Genomic DNA, 16,230 nt, shown 5'->3' on the forward strand with positions numbered 1-16,230 from the left:
AGTTGCAACACTCACTACCAAGTTTCAAACTGCCTCTGGAAGCAACATCAGCACAATAACTGTTTGTCCGGAGCTTCATGAAATCGGTTTCCATGGCCGAGCATCCGCACACAAGTCTAAGATCACCATGCGCAATGCCAAGCATCGGCTGGAGGGGTGTAAAGCTTGCCGCCATTGGACTCTGGAACAGTGGAGTGGTGAATCACGCTTCACCATCTGGCAGTCAATGGACGAATTTGGGTTTGGCGGATGCCAAGAGAACGCTACCTCCCTGAATGCATAGTGCCAACTGTAAAGTTTGGTGGATGATGAATAATGGTCTGGGGCTCTTTTTTATGATTTGGGCTAGGCCCGTTAGTTCCAGTGAAGGGAAATAAGCTACAGCATACAATGATATTCTAGACGGTTCTCTGCTTCCAACTTTGTGGCAACAGTTTGGGGAAGGCCTTTTCCTGTTTCAGCATGACAATGCCTTGTGCACAAAGCAAGGTCCATACAGAAATGGTTTGTCAAGATCGGTGTGGAAGAACTTGACTGGCCTGCACAGAGCCCTGACCTCAACCCCCTCGAACACCTTTGGGATGAATTGGAACGCCGACTGTGAGCTAGGCCTCATCGCCCAACATCAGTGACCAACCTCACTAATGCTCTTGTGGCTGAATGGAAGCAAGTCTCCGCAGCAATGTTCCAACAACTAGTGGAAAACCTTCCCAGAAGAGTGGAGGCTGTTATAGCAGCCACTGGGGGGAAGAACTCAATATTAATCACCATGATTTTGGAATGAGATGTTCGACAAGCAGGTGTTCACATACTTTTTGTCATGTAGTGTATATATATTTGTGGTCATGTAGGCTATTATACTGAACAAAGATATTAATGCAACATGCAACAATTTCAAATAATTTACTGAGTTACAGTTCATAGAAGAAATCCATCAATTGAAATCCATTCATTAGGCCCTAATCTATGGATTTCACATGATTGGGCAGGGGTTGCAGCCATTGGTGGACCTGGGAGAGCATAGGCCCACACACTTGGGAGCCATGTCCAGCCAATCAGAATGAGTTTTTCCCCACAAAAGGGCTTTATTACAGGCAGGAATACCAACACTTTACATGTTGTGTTTATATTTTTTGTTTAGTATACATCATTATTTTATCTCCTGACATAGTAAAAACACTTCAAGATGGAGGGGAGAGTCCTGGAATTCTTTTAACTTTTGGCTCGATGCCTTGGGCTCACTGCTCTTGGCAGATCTTTACTTATCTTACCAGGACTGCAGTCTCTCTAGCCAACTTCGCTTATCAGTTCTAGTTACATGGTGCATTTAGACCACATCCACTGTGCCACTCACGCAGTACACTATTTAGGATGAAAATAAAGTGGCATTACATTTTGTTTTATCTACAGATAAATAATTGCCAGTAGCTGGTTTAAATGTAAATGCTTTCAAGAGTCAACAGTGTTTCCCCTATATTCATTTCGCAGCCATGCACCGCTTAAGACCCCAGGAAGACCCGAGCCGCCCACAAGCGTCTCTTTGTTTGTGCCCACAAGCTTGAGTAGCCTCCTACAGCAGCTAAGAATTACAGCCTGCTGATCACAATCAACAAGCCTCCCTTCCTGGAGGATGAAAAGAGCCGTTCAGCCCCTCTAACTTAGCTATAAATGTGACACTATAGCCAGCAAGCTACCAACCCTCCACAATGTTCTTTTTACAGTGGCTGCGGTTCCGGATTTTCTGGAACCCAGATTTCTATTTACTAAATATTTCTACATATGTGCAGGATCATCTGCGCACTTCCCCCTCCAAGTTTCAGCTGCTGCTCAGTGTTCACTCACTCTGTGACACCGCTGCTGCTTGTACATGAAGAACTAAACTACCGGTCAAAAGTTTTAGAACACCTACTCATTGAAGGGTTTTTCTTTATTTTTACTATTTTCTACATTGTAGAATAATAGTGAACACATCAAAACTATGAAATAACATATATGGAATTTTGGCCCATTTCTCCTGACAGAGCTGGTGTAACTAAGTCAGGTTTGTAGGCCTCCTTGCTTGCACACGCTTTTTCAGTTCTGCCCACAAATTTTCTATAGGATTGAGGTCAGAGCTTTGTGATGGCCACTCCAATACATTGACTTTGTTGTCCTTAAGCCATTTTGCCACAACTTTGGAAGTATGCTTGGGGTCATTGTCCATTTGGAAGACCCATTTGCGACCAAGCTTTAACTTCCTGACTGATGTCTTGAGATATTGCTTCACTATATCCACATAATTTTCCTCCCTCATGATGTCATCTATTTTGTGAAGTGCACCAGTCCCTCCTGCAGCAAAGCACCCCCACAACATGATGCTGCCATCCCCGTGCTTCACGGTTGGGATTGTGTTCTTTGGCTTGCAAGCCTCCCCCTTTTTCTTCCACATATAACGATGGTTGTTATCGCCAAACAGTTCTATTTTTGTTTCATCAGACCAGAGGACATTTCTCCAAATGTCGGCCTTTCTGGTTATGTCGATATAGGACTCGTTTTACTGTGGATATAGATACTTTTGTACCTGTTTCCTCCAGCATCTTCACAAGGTCCTTTGCTGTTGTTCTGGCATTGATTTGCACTTTTCGCACCAAAGTACGTTCATCTCTAGGAGACAGAACGCGTCTCCTTCCTGAGCGGTATGACGGCTGCGTGGTCCCATGGTGTTTATACTTGCGTACTGTTGTTGGTACAGATTAACGTGGTACCTTCAGGTGTTTGGAAATTGCTCCCAAGGATGAACCAGACTTGTGGAGGTCTACAATAGTTTTTCTGAGGTCTTGGCTGATTTCTTTTGATGTCAAGCAAAGAGGCACTGAGTTTGAAGGTAGACCTTGAAATACATCCACAGGTACACCTCCAATTGACTCAAATTATGTCAATTAGCCTATCAGAAGCTTATAAAGCCATGACATCATTTTCTGGAATTTTCCAAGCTGTTTAAAGGCACAGTCAACTTAGTGTATGTAAACTTCTGACCCACTGGAATTGTGATACAGTGAATTATAAGTGAAATAATCTGTCTGTAAACAATTGTTGGAAAAATTACTTGTGTCATGCACACCGTAGGTTTCTTAACCGACTGGCCAAAACTATAGTTTGTTAACAAGAAATTTGTGGAGTGGTTGAAAAACAAGTTTTAATGATCCAACCTAAGTGTATGTAAACTTCCGACTTCAACTGTATATCTCCCTCTCTAACTTTAAGCATCAGCTGTCAGAGCAGCTTACCGATCATTGTACCTGTACACAGCCAATCTGTAAATAGCACACCCAACTACCTCATCCCCAAATTGATATTTATCTTTTTGCTCTTTTGTACCCCAGTATCTCCACTTGCACATCATCATCTGCACATCTATCACTCCGGTGTTCATGCTAAATTGTAATTATTTCGCCTTTATGGCCTATTTATTGCCTTACATCCCTAATCTTCTACATTTGCACACACTGTACATATCATTTTCTATTGTGTTATTGACTGTACGTTTGTTTATGTGTAGCTCTGTGTTGTTGTTTTTGTCGCACTGCTTTAATTTATCTTGGCCAGGTCGCAGTTGTAAATGAGAACTTGTTCTCAACTGGCCAACCTGGTTAAATAAAGGTGAAATAAAAAATACATTACTGTTTGGAATTGAGGTGCATTGACTTTCAAAACATGAATGACCAGTCCTAGGTCAAAATAGCAGCAACAATTACCTCCTCATCCTCCCTGAAATTTCACTCGGATTGGTATGTCAATATATTTTGAAAGGTCAAATATACTTCTTATCTTTATGCTGCAGAGGAAATAACTTATGAATTGACAATGTGTCATGTGTGGATTGGAAACATGCTAACTCTGGTCCAGGGTGTTATGTGTGGATTGGAAACATGCTAGCTCTGGTCCAGGGTGTTATGTGTGGATTGGAAACATGCTAGCTCTGGTCCAGGGTGTTATGTGTGGATTGGAAACATGCTAGCTCTGGTCCAGGGTGTTATGTGTAGATTGGAAACATGCTAGCTCTGGTCCAGGGTGTTATGTGTGGATTGGAAACATGCTAGCTCTGGTCCAGGGTGTTATGTGTGGCTTGAGCCTCGACTTCAACGGCCTGAATATTTCGATTAATATAACTGATATCAAATCAAACGACTATCATCAATTTAACGTATGCGTATTAATTTAATTCGCTTGTGATATCCGTCGCTACTATGCTCCTATTTAGCCGTAATCATCACATTTCTGACCACCTTTTACTTGGCGATACTCCTCATTCTTGATTAGGAATGCACAGGTGTCTTATAAACCTCTGTGGCCAGTTGCAGGTGGTACTCCAAAAAACTGAATATTCTGAAAAAAAAATTATCCACTTTTTGCACCACAGGAGGAGTTTCCTCGCCACTTTAGCTGCCGGAGATCTGGCATCTTTGCAGGAACTAGTCATTTGTAACACCTCGATCACACCGACAGTGTTATGGCGCAAAATGGTAGAGCCTCATCGGGATATGTATGCAACATAAATTCAACATTCACCTTCTGCTACCAATTCTGTCAAGCCGTCAACGCATAAATTCAATTTATCCAACGTATGCACCACACAGAACGTGATTTCATATCTTTCTGAATATTTCCTCTTTATTGGAGTTCCACCTGCAACTGGACACAGAGGTTTATAAGACACCGGCCCCTTCCGAATCGAGAACAAAGAAAGTATCGCCAAGTAAAGGTTAGTCGAAAATATCTTTACAGCTAATAAACAGCATATTAGATATGCAGCTGAGGTTCGAGTTTACATGGCTACGCTCCATAGAGGATTTTTTTCTAATTATGTTTACTGACTGGCTTTAATATACTTTCGTTACTCGCAAACATAAGTGTTGCAGGAGTGCTGACAAACTTATTTATGTATGCGCAAGTTGTAATTTGTCCAAAATACGAAATAAACTACTTTCGAGGACTATGGTTGCCGTCAGACTAGCTCTCGTCCATGCGCACACAGATCCGACGCATGCCCATTGGCCTGCTCGCACATTGCGTCGAACTCGTCAGAACTTTAACATATTTTACTTTGGTGAGTAAAGATGGAGGGCGTTGAAGCAGACTCAAGCCACATGTAATGCCATGGAGCAGAGCTAGAAACACGATAGTTGGCAACGTTAGCTAGCTAGCTAGCCATGATAGCCAGGACGTACAGTCTTGCTAGGCGGTTAGCTGTCTCTATCTAGTCGGAATAATGACAACAAAAATATTTAAAAGTTGAACCCTTTAGAAAATGTATGGAAATTAGCTAAATTATTTTTGTTTATTCATTCAAACAAGACGAACAAAATACGAACTCCCCGCCATTTTCGCTCTTCTGTAAATTTCACTGACAGTTTGACCTGATTAGTCCTCCAACCTGACGTTTTTTGTGTGTAGTTGAGACCATAATAATAGAATATTCTATTAATAATAAAGAAGTGTTTTTTTCATAGTCTAAATATGTTTCATAGAAAAAAACGGACCGGATATTTATTAATTTCCCTCTGTGCAGAAATCTCTCATGTTTAGCAAAGAGCAGGGGTCACGTGCAGGGGCTACAAAAATACATGTAAATTGATAATTTTCTATTTAACACATAAAGCTGCGACTTATAAAGGAGGCAACGTTATAATTCAATGTTATTACATGGCTCTTTACAAACCCCTTTCACCCACAACAAATAGTTTGGTATGCCTGCTGTCTGGTTGGCACATAGGCCATAGTTATATTTAGCTTGTGTTTTGCAAACTGACCTGACCTAATTTCCCCATTGGTAGCCAACAGAGAACCAGAGAAAGGTCGCACCAGAGAAAGTAAGACAAGGGGAGAACCGTGGCTGTTGTGACATGGCCTGCAGAAATCCAGAGCTGGTGCCGTATACTGTAAGACCAACACCTTCTCCTGTGTTATGCCCCGATAACGACAGTTCCAACGAGGAGGCTGAGATAAATGTGATGATACCTGACACAGTTCTTCACATAGAGACAGAATCCTTCTTTGTGAACCGTCAACAGCTGGCTCTTCAGAGCCCCTATTTCCGTGCACTTTTCTATGGCGGCGGCAGAGAGAATGGCAAGCGCCACGTTGAGATCAAAGGTGTGGGTGTGGACCAGTTTCGTGTCCTGATGGAATACACCCAGACATCCAAGCTATCTCTCAGCAGAGAGAATGTCCTGAGGATCCTAGAGACAGCAGACTTCCTCCAGCTGGAGAGACCCAGGCTCCTATGTTGCAAGTTCCTGGAGAGAGAGTTGCATCTGAGCAACTGCTTGGGCATGATGTCCTACGCTTGGCAGCTGGGATGCCGGGAGCTCTACACAGCAGCACGTGAGGTGGCTCTAACCCACCTACCTGCTATCGCCACAGAGGAGGACTTCATGTATCTGTCCAAGGAGAGTGTGGCGGACCTCCTTGCCAGTGATAAACTATTTGTACCCAGGGAGGATCAAGCCTTGGAGATGACCTTACGCTGGGCAACCTTTGACCCCAGTCGGGAGGAGGACTTCATGGAGTTGGTGGAGCTGGTGCGACTAGAGAGCCTGTCTCTGCCCTACATCACTGATCTGCTCACCAGGCTCAAAGGGTCTGACCCACAAGCCAAACTCATCTGTAAACTGAATGACAATTTTCCTACTAGCTGGTCTATGTGCAGGTCCATACCTCGGGCCAGAGAAACACTGTACATACTCGGAGGGCCCCATGACCAGGACAAACAGTCTCTCTACCAGTTTTACCCACACAGTGGGAGATGGCAGTCTCATGCACCACTTCAGAGGAAGAATCTCACACAGTACTCTGTGGCAGCAGTAGGTAATGATTTGACAATTTGACTCCCTTTCAGAAGTTAAACACCCTTTCTTATTCTGAATAAATTACGTCAGCTAAAGTGATCCATGAACTTACTATCAGTATGCTATCGGGAGTATGTATACTTGAATAAGCCATAGGAGTCATAATTCAAGTAATTTATGTCAGCCTCTTGTTTCTTCCTCTCCCAGGAGAAAACATTGTAGTCACCGGAGGCAACTTCCGTGATGAGATATTTTGGTACAGCGTGGACTGGGTGCGGATATTCCAGTGTGGGAACGAGCGCTGGGTGGATGGCCCTCCGCTGCAGAAGTCCAGGCACAGCCACTGCTCTGTGGGCCTGGGGCAGGAGCTGTACGTCCTGGGGGGCACCATGGACGAGGGGCCTGTGGCCCACGTGGAGAAGCTGCCGCTGGGGGCACAGGGCTGGGAGGATGTCAGCCCCATGGTGCGGGCTGTGGATAGGGCTGCCACCGTTGCTCTGGATTTGTGTATCTATGTCGCCTGTGGACTGGATGAGAATGGGGAGGTGTACAGCGGCATTCAGAGATACCTGGTGAAGGAGGACCAATGGGACGTTGTCACCTACTCCCCTCTGCCCAGGTAAGTGAAATCAGAGCTTGCACTAGTTCTGCTAGGTTGAAAGTCATGGAACTAGCTAGGTTGCATCAACAGACTTTTGTCTGGGGCAGGTTCCTTATAAAAATAGATTTATGTCCCATAGGTATGACCTTCTTGCAACAGTGCTCAACGGGGCCCTCTATTTCCTGGGAGGTCAGGCATTGCGGCTAGATGTGGAGACAGACGAATGGACAGTTCTAGAAGAAGAATGTCTGGACAGAAAGTTCTTTGGTGGCTGCACCACAGTCAATGGGCAGATCTACCTGCTGAGCGAGCGAAAGATGAACAAAGCATTCCCCAACATGGTACTGATGGATCCTTACATCGACACCTGCATGGAAATAGACAATGCCATACCCTGTCCTGTGCCTCTCCGTGGCTGTGTTACCATGCGCTTGGTCACATGACACTGGTGAGTTGCCAGTAAGCATTTAGCAGTTCACATCCTTCTCACCAAATCCCTCTCCCCAATATAAGAGATATTCTATTGAAATGGTCAGACACTTATCAGCTATTGATTTTGCTTTTGAATGAAAAGGTACAAACACATTTATCAATAGTTTGATAACATTTATTTATTGATTTTGTTGAACTGGCCAGAGTGAACAAACTTATGAGGTGTGTGCATCCAGAACAAGACTAGTCATGTGTTATTGCCATTTGTATCATTGCACTAGTAGAACCTTTAATAAAATAAACATCCAATAATCATGATTGAAGGCCCAGTGCAGTCAAAAATGTGATTTCCCCGTGTTTTATATATGCAGTACATTTCCACACTATGAGGTTGTGACATTTGAAAATGCTGATAATGCCCTTCATCCCACCAAAATAGTCAAACATTTCAGGCGGTCTGTTCAAACAGCTCTTACACTAAAAGGGCATTATCATAATTTTCACAATTTCACAGTTAATAGACCAATAAGAAAGAGAGTAACAAACCTCTCTGCCAATAACAGCTAGTTGTCAGTTTTCCCCTTCCCACTCAGTCCACTCCCAGACAGTTCTAGCTACATTCTTGCTTGAGAAATTGCTCTTTGCTAAGAAGATGTTTTTGACCATAACAACTAACTGTGAACTTTAATATCTTCAAAACAAAGCAACTGTTTAGGTTATGCAGAGGTTGTTGATTCTGCTCTTCACAAGTCTTCCCTGTCAGCCCTTGCTATGGAAACAACATTTCCCTAGTATAACATAAGGGTGTAACACTGGTGTTACAGTACAAAAGCAGCATTAAGAGAGTGAGGCACACCTCGACCCTGGTAACAACATAGTCAGTCTCAAAGAAGTGTGTTCCTACCCTGGTCCCAGATCTGTATGTGCTTTAGTCATCTCATCTGATTATCGCTGTCATTGCATGACAAGCTCATACAGATCTCTTATTCCAGTGTGAGACGATAGAGATGATTGTGATTGACACGTCTCTGGGCAAAAGAGTCATTCCAAACCCCCATCTTTTCACAGCACAGTAGTATCATGTCTTTAGTGCTTGAACGTTTTGTCAATCTAATGACATCACATTTTTGCAAAAGCTCCTGTAAACAATATGAGTAGTAAAATTGTATCGATTCAGACCTTATTCCAGGTATAGATTCAGACAGAATCTAAAACATTGTCATATTTTGTAACAAGTGCTTGTGACCGACAAAGTATAAAAGTTCAGTAGCACAGAGTAAAACAACCTGTTGGTGAAACATGCTGCAAACTCCTCTCTGTCACAGGAATATTCATATAAAACAATTATAGAAAAACATTATTTTTCCCCCCAAGGTTTTTCTTATAAAATGTTAAATGCCTGGTCATGACGCTGCTCCATAAGGCAGGGTTTCCCAAACTTGGTCCTGCCCCCCCGCCCCAACGAATAGGCATGTTCTCATTTTCTTCACTAGAGGGCGATATCACAATTCTAACAAGGAATATGGCCAGTTTGACAAATTGATGACAAAAATGAGAATGCTTGGGAAGTTTGTATAAATTGTCAGCTAAAACCACAAAGCTACAGTAACTGCACATTTAATTCTAGAGGCTGTCAATGTTGCCTGAGATATCCTTAATTTTAATAAAAAGCTAATTGTTTAAATGTATACATTTTTCTAAATTCTACCATCATACTTGTGTTATTAATGTCAGTTGTTAGTATAATGAACAAAAAGGCCATAGATTACTAGGTTGTTTCTTTTGATCTAAAAGTGTCATGCCCTGGCCATAGAGATGTTTTTATTCTCTATTTTGGTTAGGCCAGGGTGTGACTAGGGTGGGCATTCTAGTTTCTTTATTTCTATGTTGGTGTGGTTCCCAATCAGGGGCAGCTGTCTATCGTTGTCTCTGATTGGGAATCATATATAAGTCCTTTTTCGTTTGGGTTTTGTGGTTAATTGCTCTCTGTTTAGTGTCTGCACCTGACAGGACTTTCGGTTTTCTCCTCTTTGTTATTTTTTTCGAGTGTTTTGAGTAATGAACACTTACCACGCTGCGTTTTGGTCCACTGGTTATTTAACCAGGTAGGCTAGTTGAGAACAAGTTCTCATTTACAACTGCGGCCTGGCCAAGATAAAGCATAGCAATTCGAACACATACAACAACACAGAGTTACACATGGACAAAACATACAGTCAATAATACAGTAGAAAAATAAGTCTATATACAATGTGAGCAAATGAGGTGAGAAGGGAGGTAAAGGCAAAAAGGCCATGGTGGCGAGGTAAATACAATATAGCAAGTAAAACACTGGAATGGTAGTTTTGCAGTGGAAGAATGTGCTCCTTTACTCAGTTCCCAGCTAGTCTCTCTGCCTACTCCTCAGGCTCGCTTTCCTCATCGCTACGCTCATCTTTCTCCATCTAAAAAAAAATATATATATATATATTTAGATGACAGGCCAAGGTTGTAAATCTCTCCCGAGAGGCGCAGTGGTCTAAGGCAGGGTCTGTCGCAGCCGGCCGCAACCGGGAGACCCATTGAGCGGCGGACAATTATCCCAGCGTCGTCCGGGTTAGGGGAGGGTTTGGCCGGCAGGGATGTCCTTGTCCCATTGCGCACTAGCGACTCCTGTAGCGAGCCGGGTGCAGTGCACGCTGACACAGTCGCCAGGTGTACAGTGTTTCCTCCGACACATTGGTGCGGCTGGCTTCCGGGTTAAGTGGGCGGGGTGTCAAGAAGCAGTACGGCTTGGTTGGGTTGTGTTTCAGAGGACGCACGGCTCTCGACCTTCGCCTCTCCCGAGTCCGTACAGGAGTTTCAGCGATGAGACAAGACTGTAACTACCAATTGGATACCAACGATAAACAGCTGCCTCTAATTGGGAACCATATTAGCACCAACATAGAAATAGACATACTAGAACACCCCCTAGTCACGCCCTGACCTACTACACCATAGAGAACCAAGGGCTCTCTGTGGTCAGGGCGTGACAGCCAAATACGTTTTCCTGACATTTAATCCTAGTAAAAATTCCCTGTCTTAGGTCAGTTAGGATCACCACTTTATTTTGAGAATGTGAAATGTCAGAATAATAGAGAGAATTATTTATTTCAGCTTTTATTTCTTTCATCACATTCCCAGTGGGTCAGAAGTTTACATACACTCAATTAGTATTTGGTAGCATTGCCTTTAAATTGGGTCAAACGTTTCGGGTAGCCTTCCACAAGCTTCCCACAATAAATTGGGTGAATTGTGGCCCATTTCTCCTGACAGAGCTGGTGTAACTAAGTCAGGTTTGTAGGCCTCCTTGCTTGCACATGCTTTTTCAGTTCTGCCCACAAATTTTCTATAGGATTGAGGTCAGAGCTTTGTGATGGCCACTCCAATACCTTCACTTTGTTGTCCTTAAGCCATTTTGTCACAACTTTGGAAGTATGCTTGGGGTCATTGTCCATTTGGAAGACCCATTTGCGACCAAGCTTTAACTTCCTGACTGCTGTCTTGAGATGTTGCTTCAACATATCCAAAATAATTTTCCTCCCTCATAATGCCATCTATTTTGTGAAGTGCACCAGTCCCTCGTGCAGCAAATCACCACCACAATATGATTCTGCCACCCCGGTGCTTCACGGTTGGTATGGTGTTCTTCGGCTTGCAAGCCTCCCCCTTTTTCCTCCAAACATAACGATGGTTATTATGGCCAAACAGTTCTATTTTTGTTTCATCAGACCAGAGGACATTTCTACAAAATTACAATCTTTGTCCCCATGTGCAGTTTCAAACCTTAGTCTGGCTTTTTAATGCCGATTTTGGAGCAGTGGCTTCTTCCTTGCTGAGCTGCCTTTCAGGTTATGTCGATATAGAACTTGTTTTACTGTGGATATAGATACTTTTGTACCTGTTTCCTTCAGCATCTTCACAAGGTCCTTTGCTGTTGTTCTGGGATTGATTTGACTTTTTCGCACCAAAGTACGTTAATCTCTAGGAGACAGAACGCGTCTCCTTCCTGAGCGATATGACGGCTGTATGGTCCCATGGTGTTTATACTTGCGTACTATTGTTTGTACAGATGAACGTGGTACCTTCAGGCGTTTGGAAATTGCTCCCAAGGATGAACCAGACTTGTGGAGGCCTACAATTGTTTTTCTGAGGTCTTGGCTGATTTCTTTTGATTTTCCCATGATGTCAAGCAAAGAGGCACTGAGTTTGAAGGTAGACCTTGAAATACATCCACAGGTACACCTCCAATTGACTCAAATTATGTCAATTAGCCTATCAGAAGCTTATAAAGCCATGACATCATTTTCTGGAATTTTCCAAGCTGTTTAAAGGCACAGTCAACTTAGTGTATGTAAACTTCTGACCCACTGGAATTGTGATACAGAGGAAATAATCTGTCTGTAAACAATTGTTGGAAAAATTACTTGTGTCATGCACAAAGTAGATGTCCTAACCGACTTGCCAAAACTATAGTTTGTTAACAAGAAATTTGTGGAGTGGTTGAAAAACAAGTTTTAATGACTCCAACCTAAGTGTATGTAAACTTCCGACTTCAACTGTAAACTATCTATAAAATGACTCTGTAATGGACCCTAAGTAATCTTATTACTACTTTTATTAGACTTGACCTTCGTAATACACTCCTAATAAATTGCCGCGCCAATTTGTGAAAAAGCCTCCAGTTTCACCGGCCAGGGAAGACCACTAGTCAATGTCAATGGTGTATATAGCCAATATACCACGGCTTAGGGCTGCAACACGGATTGCCTGGATACAGCCCTTAGCCATGGTATATTGGCCATATACAACAAACCCTCGAGGTGCCTTATTGCTTAATTATCATCTGGGTTTACTAATATAGCACAGTGGTTGAGCAAATAGTAATGTACAGTACAGGGATGATATTGTCTAACATATTGTATGACCTCCCAGTTCCTACTCTCTGATGGACAAGTGTAGTGGTTTTCTCTAACATACATTACACATTTACATTTTAGCTATTTACGCTTTTATCCAGAGCGACTTACAGGAGTAATTAGGGTTAAGTACCCACATAAAAAAATATGACTTTTTTTACCTAGTCGGCTTGGGGATTCGAACCAGCAACCTTACTGGCCCTACACTCTTAACCGCTAGGCTACCTGACACCTTGTCCCCTTCTGTTCCAATGTCTCCCATTGACTGCTTCTAAAGGAGGTATTCTTCATGCCTGGATCCTCACCACAAGCCACACATATTTCATCAGGCTCAAGATGATGGAGACAATGATTATTATGAGATAACATCAAGGTAATACTAGACTTTACTGAGGTCATTTAAAAACAGTTTTAGGAATAAATGTGACAATAGGAGTTGTATTTCAGAGCTGTCTCTTGGGAGAGGTAAGAGAAGTTTACCCCCAAGACGAGTTTTGCTTTCCACAAAAAATTGCTACTTAAAACCAAATGTGTTTGATTGCTTGCTATGAACATAATATAACAATTCTAAATAAGATGAGGATGTTATGTGAATAAACAATCCCTGTATTCAAATCAAGTTTACAGTGACCTCCATGTTAGCCAAGAACCTTGCTTAAATAACCACACAACCCATCAAAACAGTCTGTGGGAAAATGGTAATGCCAAATTAGCTTGACCACGTGCAGGTATGATAAGAATAATTATTGTATTCCTATTCCCCCTTTAGTTTACTGTGTCTGTATGATTTGTGTGAGACTTGTAAGCTGAGACTGATCTCCTACCTCTAGGAGGAAGTCTGAGGAATAATGAACTAGCATCACCAGTGCCAACGTGCACATAGTTGGCACAGTACGAGAACCCGATGAGGAAAATGGTAGCAATGTGGTGGATAATCTGTTCTTTGAAATCCTGGAAACAAACACAAACCACACAACTGTAGAGGATACTATAACCTGGGCTTCAGCAGTCCTTCACTCCTGGTACTGTAAATCAGTCAGCTGTGTACAGTACTGGTTGATTTATCAATGGTACAGAATGCCGAAAAAGCTGTTTAAAAAAACAGTACAAATAAGATATACGTTGCATTCCGAAAGTATTCAGACCCATTCCCTTTTTCCACATTTACTGTAGTTATGTTACAGCCTTATTCTAAAATGGATTAAATAAAACGTTTTTCTCATCAATCTACACACAATACCCCATAATGACAAAGCAAAAACAGGTTTAGACATTTTCAAATGTACTAAAAATAAAAGACAGATACCTTATTTACATAAGTATTCAGACCCATTATTTTGAGACTCGAAATTGAGCTCTGTTGCATCTTGTTTCCATCAATCATCCTTAATTGGAGTCCACCTGTGGTAAATCAAATTGATTGGACATGATTTGGAAAGGCACACACCTGTCTATATAAGTTCCCCCAGTTGACAGTGCATGTCCGAGCAAAAACCAAGCCAAGAGGTCAAAGGAATTGTCCGTAGAGCTCCGAGACAGGATTGTGTCGAGGCACAGATCTGAGGAAGGCTACCAAAACGTCTGCAGCATTGAAGGTCCCAAGAACACAGTGACCTCATCATTCTTAAATGTAAGAAGTTTGGAACCACCAAGACTCTTTCTAGAGCTGGCCGCCCGGCCAAACTGAGCAATCTGGGGAGAAGGGCCTTGGTCAGGGAGGTGACCAACAACCCGATGGTCACTCTGACAGAGCTCCTGAGTTCCTCTGTGGAGATGGGAGAACCTTCCAGAAGGACAACCATCTCTGCATTACTCCACCAATCAGGCCTTTATGGTAGAGTGGCCAGACGGAAGCCACTCCTCTGTAAAAGACACATGACAGCCCGCTTGGAATTTGCCAAAAGGCACCTAAAGGACTGTCAGACCATGAGAAACAAGATACACTTTGGCCTAAATACCAAGCCTCACGTCAAGAGGAAACCTGGCACCCTCCCTACGGTGAAGCATGGCAGCTCTGCTTCTAGCTCCTAAGCAACTTTGCAGTATTCTTTTTTTGTGTATTATTTCTTACATTATTAGCCCATAACGTTTTTTTTTACATACAGCCGGAAATAACTTTTGGATATCAGAGCGGCGGTAACTCACCAGCATTACGACCAGGAATACAACTTTCCCGAATTGGATCCTTTGTTCGTACCCCCCAGGGCAATTTAACTTATCCCAGAGGTTGCTCTAAGTTGCCGCCGGCGGAGAAGAGGTATTCGGAGTGGACTTCTAGTCCGACTTAGGAGGCAGGCACACCCTCCACTACTTCCGAGTATATTACTCGCTAATGTTCAGTCTCTGGACAATAAGGTAGACAAGCTCAGGCCGAGGATCTCCTTCCAGAGAGACATTAGGGACTGTAACATACTCTGTTTCACGGAATCATGGCTCTCGGGATATACTGTCCCTGTCCATACAGCCAGCTGGGTTCTCAGTTCATCGCGCAGACAGGAATAAATAACTCTCCGGGAAGAAGAAAGGCGGGGGTGTATGCTTCATAATTAACTATTCATGGTGTGATTGTGATAACGTACATAAACAAAAGTCCTTTTGTTCACCCGACCTAGAATACCTCACAATCAAATGCCGACCGTATTACCTCCCAAGAGAATTCTCTTTGGTTATAGTCACAGCCATGTATATTCCCCTCAAGCCGATACATCGACGGCCCTCAAGGAACTACACTGGACTTTATGCAAACTGGAAACAACATATCCTGAGGCGACATTTATTATAGCTGGGGATTTTAACTAAGCAAATTTGAGGAAAACACTACCGAAGTTCTATCAACATATTGACTGTAGTAGTCATTTAGGGAAAACACTAGATCATTGCTACTCGCCTTTTCGAGATGCCTACAAGGCACCCTCCCTTCAGCAAATCAGATCACGACTCAATTTTGCTCCCTCCTTCCTATAGGCAGAAACTCAAACAGGAAGTACCCGTGCTAAGTTCTACTCCACGCAGGTCTGACTAATCGGAATACATGCTTCAAGATTGTTTTGATCACGTGAACTTCGATATGTTCTGGGTAGCCTCTGAGAATAACATTGACGCTTACACGGACACAGTGACTGAGTTCATCAGGAAGTGTATAGGGGATGTTGTTCCAACGGTGACTATTAAAACCTACCCAAACCAGAAACCGTGGATAGATGGCAGCATTCACGCAAAATTGAAAGTGTGAACCATTGCATTTAACCACAGCAAGGTGACTGGGAATATGGTTGCATACAAACAGTGTAGTTATTCCCTCCATAAGGCAATCAAACAAGCAAAATGTCAGTACAGAGACAAAGTGGAGTTGCAATTCAACAGCTCAGACAAAATACGTATTTGTCAGGGTCTACAGACAATCACAGATTACAAAGGGAAAACCAGCCAC

At 42.8% G+C, this 16,230-nt stretch overlaps 1 protein-coding gene across 2 annotated transcripts; it reads left to right on the forward strand.

The window, feature by feature from the left end:
• Nucleotides 1-4,207: 4,207 nt before the first annotated feature.
• LOC139539693 (kelch-like protein 23) lies at nt 4,208-8,178 on the forward strand. Of its 2 annotated transcripts, none has more exons than XM_071342872.1 (4): nt 4,208-4,741; nt 5,814-6,846; nt 7,035-7,446; nt 7,568-8,178. In XM_071342872.1, the coding sequence occupies exons 2-4, from the start codon at nt 5,883-5,885 to the stop codon at nt 7,869-7,871; spliced, it is 1,680 nt and encodes a 559-aa protein (XP_071198973.1). In that variant the 5' UTR covers nt 4,208-4,741; nt 5,814-5,882; the 3' UTR covers nt 7,872-8,178. The 2 variants fall into 2 exon arrangements, with proteins under 2 accessions (XP_071198973.1, XP_071198972.1); XM_071342871.1 differs by lacking the exon at nt 4,208-4,741 and adding an exon at nt 4,769-5,086.
• Nucleotides 8,179-16,230: the final 8,052 nt, after the last annotated feature.

Source organism: Salvelinus alpinus, chromosome 15 (genome assembly GCF_045679555.1).
Source record: "Salvelinus alpinus chromosome 15, SLU_Salpinus.1, whole genome shotgun sequence".
Lineage (NCBI taxonomy): Eukaryota > Metazoa > Chordata > Actinopteri > Salmoniformes > Salmonidae > Salvelinus > Salvelinus alpinus.

Bases quoted from the DNA above. Each gene is read 5' to 3' on its own strand.
- LOC139539693 (XM_071342871.1), top strand. From the start codon at position 5,003: ATGCGCACACAGATCCGACGCATGCCCATTGGCCTGCTCGCACATTGC. The intron at 6,847-7,034 runs GTAATGATTTGA...TTCCTCTCCCAG, and splicing joins GTACTCTGTGGCAGCAGTAG to GAGAAAACATTGTAGTCACC. The intron at 7,447-7,567 runs GTAAGTGAAATC...TATGTCCCATAG, and splicing joins ACCTACTCCCCTCTGCCCAG to GTATGACCTTCTTGCAACAG.